Source organism: Acomys minous (assembly GCF_964271855.1).
Source record: "Acomys minous genome assembly, chromosome: 8".
Taxonomy (NCBI): domain Eukaryota; kingdom Metazoa; phylum Chordata; class Mammalia; order Rodentia; family Muridae; genus Acomys; species Acomys minous.
Window position 1 is genome coordinate 46,883,205 of NC_140489.1, and position 11,772 is coordinate 46,894,976.

The following is an 11,772-nucleotide window of genomic DNA, read 5'->3' on the forward strand; positions in this document are numbered from 1 at the left end:
CCCTAAGAGCAGTGAGTTCTTTATTTGGGAGAATTTATGTAGGTTTATTTATGGACAATGCATACTTACAAAAATTAAAATATATTAGCATATTCATCAGAGGAGGGAGAACGTGTTCCGTGAGCGATTTACTCGTGAAGCTTCGATATTCAGCAGCTATTTTCCTCCCGAGTGCTGAGCAGGAGCGTGGGAAAATTCTGCAAAATATTGAAGAATAAACTTTCTGAGAGTTGTCTTGGTTTGCTTCTCTCTTAAGATCATATCCAGTCCCAGCACTCAGAGGTAGAGGAAGGGCTGGTCTACATAAAGTGGCCCTGAGGGGCAGCCAGCTAAGGAAGGCCATCAGACAGAGCCCCTGCCGGTCTCTACAAAAGCCAAGTACGGCTAGAATAGGGGGGAAGCTGTGACCATGCATCTAGGTGGGCAGCCCATAGGAGCCTGGACGGGACCCCAAAGTCAAAGAGGAATAGCTTCAGACAGCTTAGTCCATGCATCACGTGGTGGATCAGCTCAGAGCCCCATGAGCTCTGAGTGGGCGGCTATAACCACGCCCTTCTGGCTGGGTCTCAGAAAGCAACCTATGGAAGAAAACCCCCCACCTTTGAGAGGAGAACGACTCATGAGGGACAGGGACAGGAAAGGACCCCAAGGGGCTTCAACAGAGCTGGAGCCAGGGCACAGTGAGATTGCATCTCCCCCTCCTTTTTGATACTTATTTTTATTTTGTATGTGTATTGCCAGCATGTATATGCACCAGGAGTGGCTCTCTGACCCCTGCATGCTTCTTTTTCCATTCTCTGCAACACAGACACCTGAAGCAAAATGACATAATGACTGCCCACCCAGGCCACCTCCGTCTACAGCCACTGTTTTCATGAAGCTCAAGACTGTGTCCTACTTTTGAGAAGTATGTCCCCATGACTTGTTATGCAAATCCTTTTCCCTGTGGCATCCAGCCAGCACTAATTGCTCACTGTAACATTGGTAGAGGTTGCCCAGAACCCTCTGCTACACCAGAGGGTGTCGGGTGGTAACTGCTACCACCTTACTTTGCATGTGAGGGGTGTCAAAAGTCAAGGCTCCTTCCTCCCCAAGGTCCCAAACCAACGAAGGAACCACTGTCCCCTAGTCTACCTGACCCCAGAATTTTGCCGTGTCTCCAACAGACTGTCACAGACCCACCAAGTTCTATGTGCAAAGAGGAGTCCACAAAGAGGATTCTAGGAATGATGCTGGCATCCACCAAAATTCTGCTCCCAAGAAATGGTATTTCATACTCCCTTCCTGTCTCAGAGTCCCTTCCTCCTTAACTTCTCTCCCCCTTTCCCGTCCCTATATTTACCGGAGCCTTCTGTTATGGAAGGAACCAAATCTCTGAACAATTCTCCTTCAAATATTTTTTTTAATAGCCCTGGCTGTCCTAGACTCACTTTGTAGACCAGGCTGGCCTCAAACTCACATCAATCCACCAGCCTCTGCCTCCTGAGTTCCATCAATCATTGATGACTTAAAAACCAAAGCACAGCTGGGCAGTGGTGGTACACACCTTTAATCCCAGCACTCAGAAGGCAGACGCAGGCAGATTGCTGTGAATTTGCAACCAGCCTGGTCTACAAAGTGAGTCTAGGACAGCCAGGGCTACACAGAAAAACCCTGTCTCAAAAAAGAAAAAAATAAAAAACAAAACAAAAGACAAAAACAAAGCCGGGAGTGGTGGCGCACGCCTTTAATCCCAGCACTCGGGAGGCAGAGGCAGGCAGATCGCTGCGAGTTCGAGGCCAGCCTGGACTAAAAAGTGAGTCCAGGACAGTCAAGGCTACACAGAGAAACCTTGTCTTGAAAAACAAAACAAAACAAAACAAAACAAAAAAAGACAAAAACAAAAACAAAACCCAAAGCACTTATCTATGTCTAAGACTTGAAGCAAGATGATGAACCATGGATTTTGGACACTTCCGCCCGCAGTGGAAGAGCTATGCAGCCCTGAGCAATAGGTAGCTCGTCAAATATGTCACCCACGGGACACTGTGTACCCACAGAGCCAGGGAGACGGACATGACGAGGGTTGTTTCGTAACATCTGAATCAGCCCCACGAAGGCAGCAGGAAGGGCAGAGCACTGCTGTTCTGGCTTTAGAGATGAAAATCTCTGCTTTGAGCCACAGATCAAGGCAAGTGGGGCAGATGGAGCAGGAGTCTGTGAGGGTAGGATTCCTTCGAGTGGGCGGCCTCCAGCTGTCTCCCCTGCATCCCTGCCACCCCCCACCCCCACCCCCCACTCCCGCACCCCCCACCCCCCACCCCTCACTCTCCACGCCTTGCCTTCCAGCCTCCCCCTAAGTTATCTTTTGAAGGCAGGTAGGGTAGTCTCCTGCTAAGTTACCTTTTGAAGGTCTGTCTGCTTGGGGAGCAGGGGCATTAGAAGGAAATATGTCTCCTTCTTTCATTTTTTTTCTTTTCTTTTCTTTTCTTTTTTTTTTAAGGAATAATTTATGCAGGACCTTTTTCTCAAATAGCTCAAGGCATTTCAGTGCGAGCAGAGCCGCTTGGGGAAAAGAAGAGAATGACCTGATACCCCAGCATCAATAATGCAAAGGCGCCTCTTTTAATGAGGGGCTTGTCAGTTTGACTTCCTCTACATTGGCAGAGGATCAAAAGTCCCCAGTGGCTAACAGACCTGATTTGAGCAGGGGAGACAGCTACAGCTTCCAGCCAGTCTTGACTATAGGCTGGCTACATCAAACAGCCACCTTGGAACTTGGGTGGTCTTTCACCTGCCTTTTGATCAGCTGCGGCTGCAACCACAGGGCACCTCATAGGGGGCAGAGGACCTTGCTGGGTGATTCTTCCTGGTGCAAACCTGCTGGAGCCAGAGCTTATGTGGAACAAATCATTGCTGCCCAGACGTGTCCACAAACCAGCTTTTGGGGCGTCAGATCAGCCTATATTCAGCCAGGCAGCTATCACAAATATTAAGACATGCTGTACCTCCATCCCGTGTGGTACCTCCATCCCATGTGCTGCCTGGCGCAGCCAATATGTGCCTATCAAGGACCAGGCTCTACCCTCTCCACAGGATCCATCTCTTCGCACCCTGCACACACACACAGGTGTTTCTTGCTGACAAAGCCTCCACACCCAGACCTTCCTGTTCTCTGGTTGCTTCCCCCATGATCAGCTGGTCCTCTCCACTAAGTGCCAGGACCTGAGAACCATGTAGCATCACACGGCTTCATTGACATCCTTCTCTGTCTAGCATAGGGCCAAGCCCAACCAGTGTCTGCTGACCCGTACAGTGAAGACTGACAAATGCATTTTCTTTACAAGGGAGGCAGCAGCAATGGGGGGGGGGGGGCGCGGAATTGCGGGAACATGATGGCTTCATCCTTTATGCTTTAACTATAATTGGACATTCATCAGCATGAGCTCTGCAGTAGGGACTTTTGCCTGTTTTCTTTACTCCTGTGGATCCAAAACTTAGGCTGGCACGTGACAGATAAGAGATGGCCAGTACTGTGGGAAGATAAGTAAGAACTTCTGGAAGTTCTCTGCACACCATCCAGAGCAGAAATGGGATGGCTTTAGGGCAGTGGCCAAACTAAGGGGAAAACAGCCTTGAGGCTTCCTCTTGGCTTCTCTCCTGAGACTATGTTGCATGTTCCGATTTGAAACTATTTCCAAGTGAAGATTTATTCTCGTGGGTCCCACCCACCTTAGGTAGTAACTATATGGAATGAACTTTTAAACTAAAAGGGGAACATGTCTGGGTTAGTTTTTTGGGTTTTTTTTTTCTTTGCTTGTTTGTTTTGTTTTGTTTTTTGTCAGTTTGATACTAGCTGGAGTTATCTAGGAAGAGGAACCTAAATTAAGAAAATATCTCCACTAGATTGCTTGTAAATAGTATGTGGACCATTGTCTTAATTAATGGGTAATGTGGCAAGGGCACTAGGGGCATGCCATCCTCATGGACATGGGCCTAATGTACCATATTTTTTGTATTTATATTTTGTATTTTTCGGACCATAAGACCAAAAGTGCATGTTGGGGTGGGGGGGGGGAATTAGAGTGCACCTTATGGTCCAATTGCTGTTTTTACTGTTTTACTTGTTTTAGTGCTCTAAAAACTGGGTGCGTCTTATGGTCAGATGTGTCTTATGGTTCAAAAAACACGGTAACTTTAAAAAGCAGAATGAAGAAGTCAGTAAGCAATGTTCCTCCATGACCTCCGTTTAGTTCCTGCCTCCAGGTTTCTGCCTTGAGTTCATGGCCTGACTTCTCTTCATGATGGACTATAAGCTATAGATAAAATAAACCCTTACCTCCCCAGCTTGCTTTTGGTCATGGTGTTTTACCACAGCGATAGAAAACAAACGGCAATACTAAAAACACAATCCCTGAAGATTGTGGCTGATTGCATGGTCTCCTTCTGCCTCACACCAAGGGTTAGGCACAGTGCTATACTGGGCTGGGCGTGGTCAGTGCCCTGTGATTGTTGGTGAGTCCAAACTCTTGGGCTCAAAGAAGTCGCAGAACTCTTGATGCTAGAACTAGGTCTGGGCCTCAACGTGTCTTACCTTACATCAACACTCCTGTGTCAGGGTGTCATTCTTTCAGGAAGCATTTCCTGAGCCATGGGGTACTTGCCTTTTATTAATTATCGAGGCAAACAGCAGAGGATCCTAATGACACTGTTTTCAGCTATATGGCCCCCTCTCAGAGACTGAACTGCGGCTTTGTCTACCTAAGAAATGCTCTTTCCTGCCTAGTGAGGGCAAAACAATCAGCCACTGGCTTTCTAGAGAACCAGGAGGGTGAGCAGCTCTCTCACTCTGCACTGGGAGCGAAGATCCCTCTTGGTTGACTCCTCCCTGGGCATTTCAAAGTGAGGTCTCCTGGCTGTGACCCTAGAGCTGTTTGTAACTATCACAAATTAAAAGGGAACAGAATAAGAAATGTAACAAAATTGCCAAATACTCTTCCTGAGTCAAAACAAACAGGATAGCAGGGGCACTGGCTCAAACCGAGCACCTGGCTCCACTACAAATAAAACTAAGCCTTGTAGTCCTCTTCAAAACAAGTGACTGAAGATGACTGGTCCTTCAGACCCTGAATTCATGGGAGACAATGTTTAAAAGCAAACAACACACCAGGATAAGCAGATGTTTTTCCGAAGCAAGGAATGCTAAGAATTTACCCAGGCTTTGCCCCATACATAGTGATTTCAATACACCAGAAGTTCAGCTGGTCCTTTAAACAGACTCCTGAGAACTCACACGGGAGGAGCCAGGGAGGAACCAGGTAGTCATCGCTGTCTGATCTTTCTCCACCTACACAGGCCCTTGGACTTGAAAGATACCATTCCCAGATTGCAGCACACCACATATGTCATGGCTCCCTCTATTATTAGTAACATTAAAATCCACCTGATCGAGTTGCAAATTGAGCAGATAAGAAAAACCATCCTTTGGTGTCTCATTTCTAAAGCCCTTGTACGTTTCTGAAAAATCAAACCTATCTGCCTCACTGGCCCCAGTAAGATTTGAATGCTGGGATAAAGCTATCTCCAAGAGCTCCAGTGTTAGCCAAGAACCTCCCATGCAAACCCAGCCCTAAAGATGCAGTGCCCTCCAGACCTCAGAGAAGCATGGACATGCTGGGTGATGGCTCCAGCAACTGCCTTACCCCTGCCTGGGACCTGATGGGGCTGGGAGAGGTAGGAGGGGGGCGGTGAAGGGGGGTTGGGGGGATAGGAGAGGTGCGGGGGGGGGGGGGAAGTGGAGGAGGAAGTTGGGGGTTGGGGGTTGGACTGTGGGGGTGGGGGCGGGGGTTGCTGCGAAGGTGACTGACCCACCAAGCACACTTACCGCAGGTTCCTCAGGACCATTTCCCACCATGACTCCACGCAGGCACAGGCAGAGGGCTCTGGCTCCGAGGCTGCTTCGCAGTCCCTGCCATCCATCCTGAAGCACTGCCACCACTGAAGTGCAAGCCTCAGGCCACCAGGACCCAGGCTAGCCTGCTCCTCCCCTGATGCACTGGCTCCCCGTCTCTCCTCCCCTGCCCTGAGGAAAGCTTGGCCACCAGCCTAAGGTCCCACCCATCTCAGGAGCTGGGGCTTCCTCCCTGGTTGGCCTCACACCCAGGTGATGAATAGAATCACAGAGATATGTCAATAACTAAGCACCAGTTTTGTTTGCTTTCCTTTGGTTCTCATTATGTATCCCTGTGAGTTTGGGCTGGTATCCACTTTTGCTGGGCCAAGAAAATAAAGTAAAAAAAATATATATATATATATATTTTTAAAATCATGACAGTAATTTGCTAGGCACAGGTTTATAAGATTTGTCTGTCATCGCTGTCACACGAATTTCTTTGGCTCCCTTTGGCTAAGATACAGTTCAGAGACTGGGGAAATGGCTTGGTGGCTAAGTGCACTGACTGCTTCTCCAGACAAGAGCTCACAGCAGACTAGAACTCCAGTTCCAGAGGCTCCCATGGTCTTTGTGGGAACTAGGCACCAAAGTGGTGCTCAGACAGACACACAAGCAGGCAAAACACATACACATAAGATAACTTATTATTATTATTATTATTTTTAACATAATCCTCTGTCTGGGGGGGATTATGAACTCCATAATAATTACTTCAGTATTTAAAATGAAAATCTTCTGGTGGTTTGCTTATTTATCAGTACATAGCAGAGCCCACCCTTGTGCTGAGAAGCAGACACCTTGAGATGCCTTGTACTTAGTACAGATTCCATTCAGGAGTTTTCTCTTAGGAGCAGGAGCCATGGGCCCTGCCAGAGCAGCTCTGCAGAAGCCGTTCTGGGCTTCCAGTGCACAGAGCAATTTGAGAATTTAATACTGATGAAGTCCAAGTGAAATATTAAGAGGGAGTTAAAGGCCAGGAGATAGGGAGCAAGTGAAGGAACTCACTCACAACATTTAGTTTTATAAGTTGGAGTTTATTATTGTTGTGGTTGTTGTTGTTATTTGCATGTAATGAAAACAATTCACCTTATAAGTTCAAGGGTGAAAGTTGGGTCCGTCTGGTGTGTTTAGTGTTAAGAGTTAAGTGCGGGCTTCCTGTTGGCTGGAGGGGCAGTTTCTTCGAGAAGTCATGAGGTCATGGGTTTCTTTGAACTGAAACTGGAAGTGCTCAAGTGCATTTTTCCTTCCGATGAGCTCTTCACGGTCCACCATGTGCCCCACACCCCAGCTCCCCTTGTTATTTCGTGATGAGAGATGGCTTGGTGTTCATCTGTGGAAGGGACACCCCACTAAACCTAGAGCCACCACTGCCTCCTGCTTTCCTGGTTTCCTTGTCCAAGGTCCTCCAACCACACTTTAGGTTAACTACCCACAGTGTCATGCGGTGTGGGGAGTCTGGGTTCAGTATCCCACGCGCCAGCTCTTCCAAAAGACAAGCTCATTGATTCCCATGGCTCCTCCCCAACTCAACTTCTGTTCTTACTGTCTATACAAAGATGTCAAAAGTTATCGTCAATCATTTGGGAAGCTGTGGACTTAAGCACAATAAAATAGTCGACTTTGGCCAGTTTGTTATGTCTCGAAATCTTTCTTTGACCAATGGTCTTCAATAAACCACCCAGAGGGGATTGTAGAGAAAGCCTTGTTGTTCATGCTCCTCCAAACCCAATTAATTTGTAAGATCTTATCTTATATCTCAAAGAGCAGCACCATTAATTAAAAAAAAAAAACCTCAAAAACAGTGTTCATCTCTATTCTTCATCAGCCTAAATCTACCATCCCCTCTAGATAGAACAGGATTATGTCCTCATGTGATATTCATTTATTTGACAGGTATTTTTAAAAAAGCATGTTCTATTTATAGTATCCATCTTTGGGAACTCTAATTTTATTCAGGGGACTAGCACATATGAAAATCTGATACAACAACCCAGGAGTCACCACCAAGTCATAAATAAATGTAACAGCTAATACACATTCCCACAGGCTCAATAGGAAACATTTTCGTAGGCGGAAGAGGTCAGGGAATGATTAAAGGGAGGTACCACTCTGTTGCTTAGAAACAGCCTCAGCGATGGAAGATAATTTAAAATGGCTTTCCAAAGAATCCCAAAGAATGCTAATGCTGGGAGATGTGCATAAGCAATCATTTAATTTACTCTGGTTTTATATAGAGGAAACTGAGAGCCAAGCAAGACCAAATGATGAAAGATCTGCTGCATTCACTTGGCCCATACAGAGTAGCCACTTTATGCAAGACATCACTCGGGCCATACTGACTCAACACAGCAGGCAGCAGGGCTCATCATCAGAAGTCTTCAGAACCTGGCAGAAAGCAACCTGCATCACCGCCACTTGGCAGGGCTACGGTGGGACGGCAGGGGGACCAAGTGTTAGTTGTAAGCCTCAAGTAGGAGGTAGGCACTCCTTACTTCTGTGTCATAAGTAATCAGGGTGGAAGAATTTGCAGCTTGTCCAGTCATATCCCATATGCATACAGAGATGTCCAGATAAGAGATGCCCTAGGGGAAGGTGATGCACACCTGGATCCCTGGGAGGGAGAACCCTGCAGCTGGTCTTAGAACATGACAGAGAAGCCGGGAAGTCACCCACAGATGAAGATTTTCTTCTTCTTCTTCTTCTTCTTCTTCTTCTTCTTCTTCTTCTTCTTCTTCTTCTTCTTCTTTTTCTAGACTCCTACTTCATCTTGTTTGTTTTAGGTTTTGCGATTTGATTTTTAGAACATCTGATAAGTACAGAGTTGGCTTAAGCCAGTCTTAGGGTCATTACCCCAGAGACAGTTTAGCTGGAAAGGTAAAGGATTAGAAAAGAAATGTGTTCCTGAAAATGAAACCACACACATGAAAACACGGGGAAGACATCATCATCATCATCATCATCCTCATCCTCATCCTCATCCTCATCACCATCCAGGCTGTAGAGAAAGCAAAACACACAGGATTTCCAACTAGAAGCCTTCTGGCTACCTGGCACTGGGGCAGATAAATCTATTCCCCTTTTTTTAGTCATCACAGAAGAAAGTAGTTGGACCTCCCCCCCTCCCCCACCCTGGCACAGCTGGACTGGGAGCTCTGGCACAGCTGGAAATTACTGCAGTTTCTCATCTTTGCCTTTAGTTTTTAAACAAGCAGGAAGAGAGCCCAGGGGACATCCCCCTAGAGCACTGCCTGAACCCTGCTAGCCTGGGGCTGTGTTCCCTGTCTTCCCTGGGCCTGGCACTGCTCCAATCTGCCCCTAGAGAGGGGTTTTTAAATAATAATAATATGTAGTATGAAGTGAGATCATAGATATGGAAGTTCTTCTCTGAAGTTTTTTTTTTCAGCCTGCAACTCACAGTATTGATATTATTTATTAATGACTGGATTCGATGTTGTCTGTCTTGGGCTCCTGGGCAAATATGGCTTCATTTAAAGGACAAGCAGCTGCACAGTGGCTTACGGACTAATGTGAAAGATTAACTACTAATAAATACAAATACAAAAATGGGCAAGAGTTCTGGTAGGTGCCTTTTCAGGTGCACCACCTATCAAAGGGAATTAAAAATTGATATCAAACAGATCCATCTCCTTCCAGTATGAGAGACAAAAGAATGTGGGAGAAGGGTTTTCACTCTCCTGACTGCTAAGTGTCAACTTAGCAGCTCATTAGTCCAAAGGTGAGTGCTGCCTCCCATTGTGAGGTGACTGATAAAGCAAGCCTCATTAATTCTTGGGTATATTGGAGGGGGAGGTAACATTCACATGTGTGTGGAAGATGGGTGGGTACATGTGTATGTGTTGTGTGTGTGTTCATGTGAAAGCCTGAAGTCAACCTCAGGAGTGGTCCACAGTTGTTGTTGTTGTTGTTGTTGTTGTTGTTGTTATTGTCGTTGTTGTTGTTGTTGTTGTTGTTGTTGTTGTTGTTCTTCTTCTTCTTCTTCTTCTTCTTCTTCCTCATTTCCTTATAGTCAAACTTTCTCTTAACTAACCCACCTTATGACATCACTTTTTTCTTTTACTTTTTATTAGAACTATGTATGCCCCCAACATTGAATGGAGTCAGCCTTCTGAGCAGATGAACTGTATTTATCCTGTAGGCCGCAAAGTCCCCCACAGAACTCTGACCCATCACCATTCCTCTACAGACTCACCCAGCACTGTAAGCAGTGTGTGGGATGACGTGGTGAGGAGGTTGTTCCCAACAGTGAGGACAATAGTGAAGGCGGAAATACACACAGGATTAGCAGGAGCTCATCTCAGGACTTGGCTCCTTCTGCTCAGAGCACAAAGGGAAATGGACCCTCTGGGCAAATGCCGAAAAGCATAAACTTGCTTAGAAACTGCAGGCGAGGGTGTTCAGGAAGCTAATTCTATCCTGATTATGTCAACACTCCCTACCCGGTTGCTAGGCTTAGAAGACGCCTATGATTATACACACTGATGGCCTGGACAATGGGAAACTCCAAGGCTGTGGGGAGACTCTAGAGCTGCCTCTGCCCTATGCAGAATTCCTTTCTCTTGGGGCTGCATGGCTACAAGCTGTGTAAAATCTGGAACATCACTACACAAAAGAGGAAGAATTTACTCTGAGGGTTTTGTTAGTTACTTATTACAAAATATATATATTTTGAGACAGGGTTTCTCTGTGTAGCCTTGGCTGTCCTGGACTCTCTTTATAGGCCAGGCTGACTTGAAACTCACCAAGATCCGCCTGCCTCTACCTCCCGAGTGCTGGGATTACAGGTGTGTACCACCACACTCGACTCTGGTCTGAGGGTTTTTTAAACAGCCCACAAATTATAACTTGTACCTCATTGTGGTCCACAATCCCTACCTGACCTTCTAGAGCACCAACACTGGCTTTGGTCAAATTCACAGGAGACTATTGGCAGAAGCTTTTGACTGCTTCAGTAGAAGGAAGCTGCTAAGCTCCTGCCCTGGAGCTATCTTTGGGCTGACCGTGACAGTCACTAATACTCACAGAGGAGCAGTCTGGCTGTGGCGCTAACTGTGAGAAGTGCAGTGTAGGCAGCTCTGTCCTCCATATTCATGATGTTGAGGGGGAGACTTATGCATTCTTTCTGCACAAGAGGACATGCCACGTGTCTATTCAGGACAGAAGGTGCTTTCAGGGTTGCATTTCGGGTAACAGGATATTTGTGAAATGTCAGTTTCTAAGAAGCAAGAAATACTGCATCTAAACTACACAGATGAATAAGAAACTAAAAAAACTGGTGCGTAGCAGAAACTTTGGAGACTCTTGGCTTCACTAAGACAAAAGTATTAGGTAACACAAGGTAGTTGTGCGTTGGTTTTTTTGTTTTTGTTTGTTTGTTTGTTTCGAGACAGGGTTTCTCTGTGTAGCCTTGGCTGTTCTGGACTCGATTTGTAGACCAGGCTGGCCTCGAACTCACAGTGATCCACCTGCCTCTGCCTCCTGAGTGTTGGGATTAAAGGTGTGTGCCACTACTACCTGGCTGGTTTTTTTGGTTTTTTTGTTGTTGTTGTTTTTGTTTTTGAGATGACCACCATGGAGCCTTGGCTGGTTTCAAGATCACTTTGTAGATTAACCTCCTGTGTGCTAAGATTAAAGAAAAGCATGTGCCACAATACTCAGATCATGGGATTTTAAGATCTGTTTTGATTTATGTGCATGTGTGTGGGTCTCTGAGTATATATGCCATATGAGTGCAGAGGCCAGAGAAGAACACCAGGCCTTCTGGCGCTGTAGTTACAGGTAGTTTGTGGGTGCTGGGAACTTAACTTCAGTCCTTTGTAAGA

General features: G+C 46.3%; 1 protein-coding gene across 1 annotated transcript in view; it reads right to left on the bottom strand.

The window, feature by feature from the left end:
• Window positions 1-6,055, bottom strand: part of ABHD12B (abhydrolase domain containing 12B) — a 31,826-nt gene extending 25,771 nt beyond the window's left edge. The window contains exons 1-2 of the mRNA XM_084793240.1: window positions 5,864-6,055; window positions 70-197 (exon numbers count right to left, since the gene is read on the bottom strand). Coding sequence (XP_084649366.1) covers window positions 70-197; window positions 5,864-5,958 — 223 coding nt within the window. The 5' untranslated portion in view covers window positions 5,959-6,055. The remainder of the gene's footprint in view (window positions 1-69; window positions 198-5,863) is intronic.
• Between the last annotated feature and the right edge of the window lie 5,717 nt (window positions 6,056-11,772).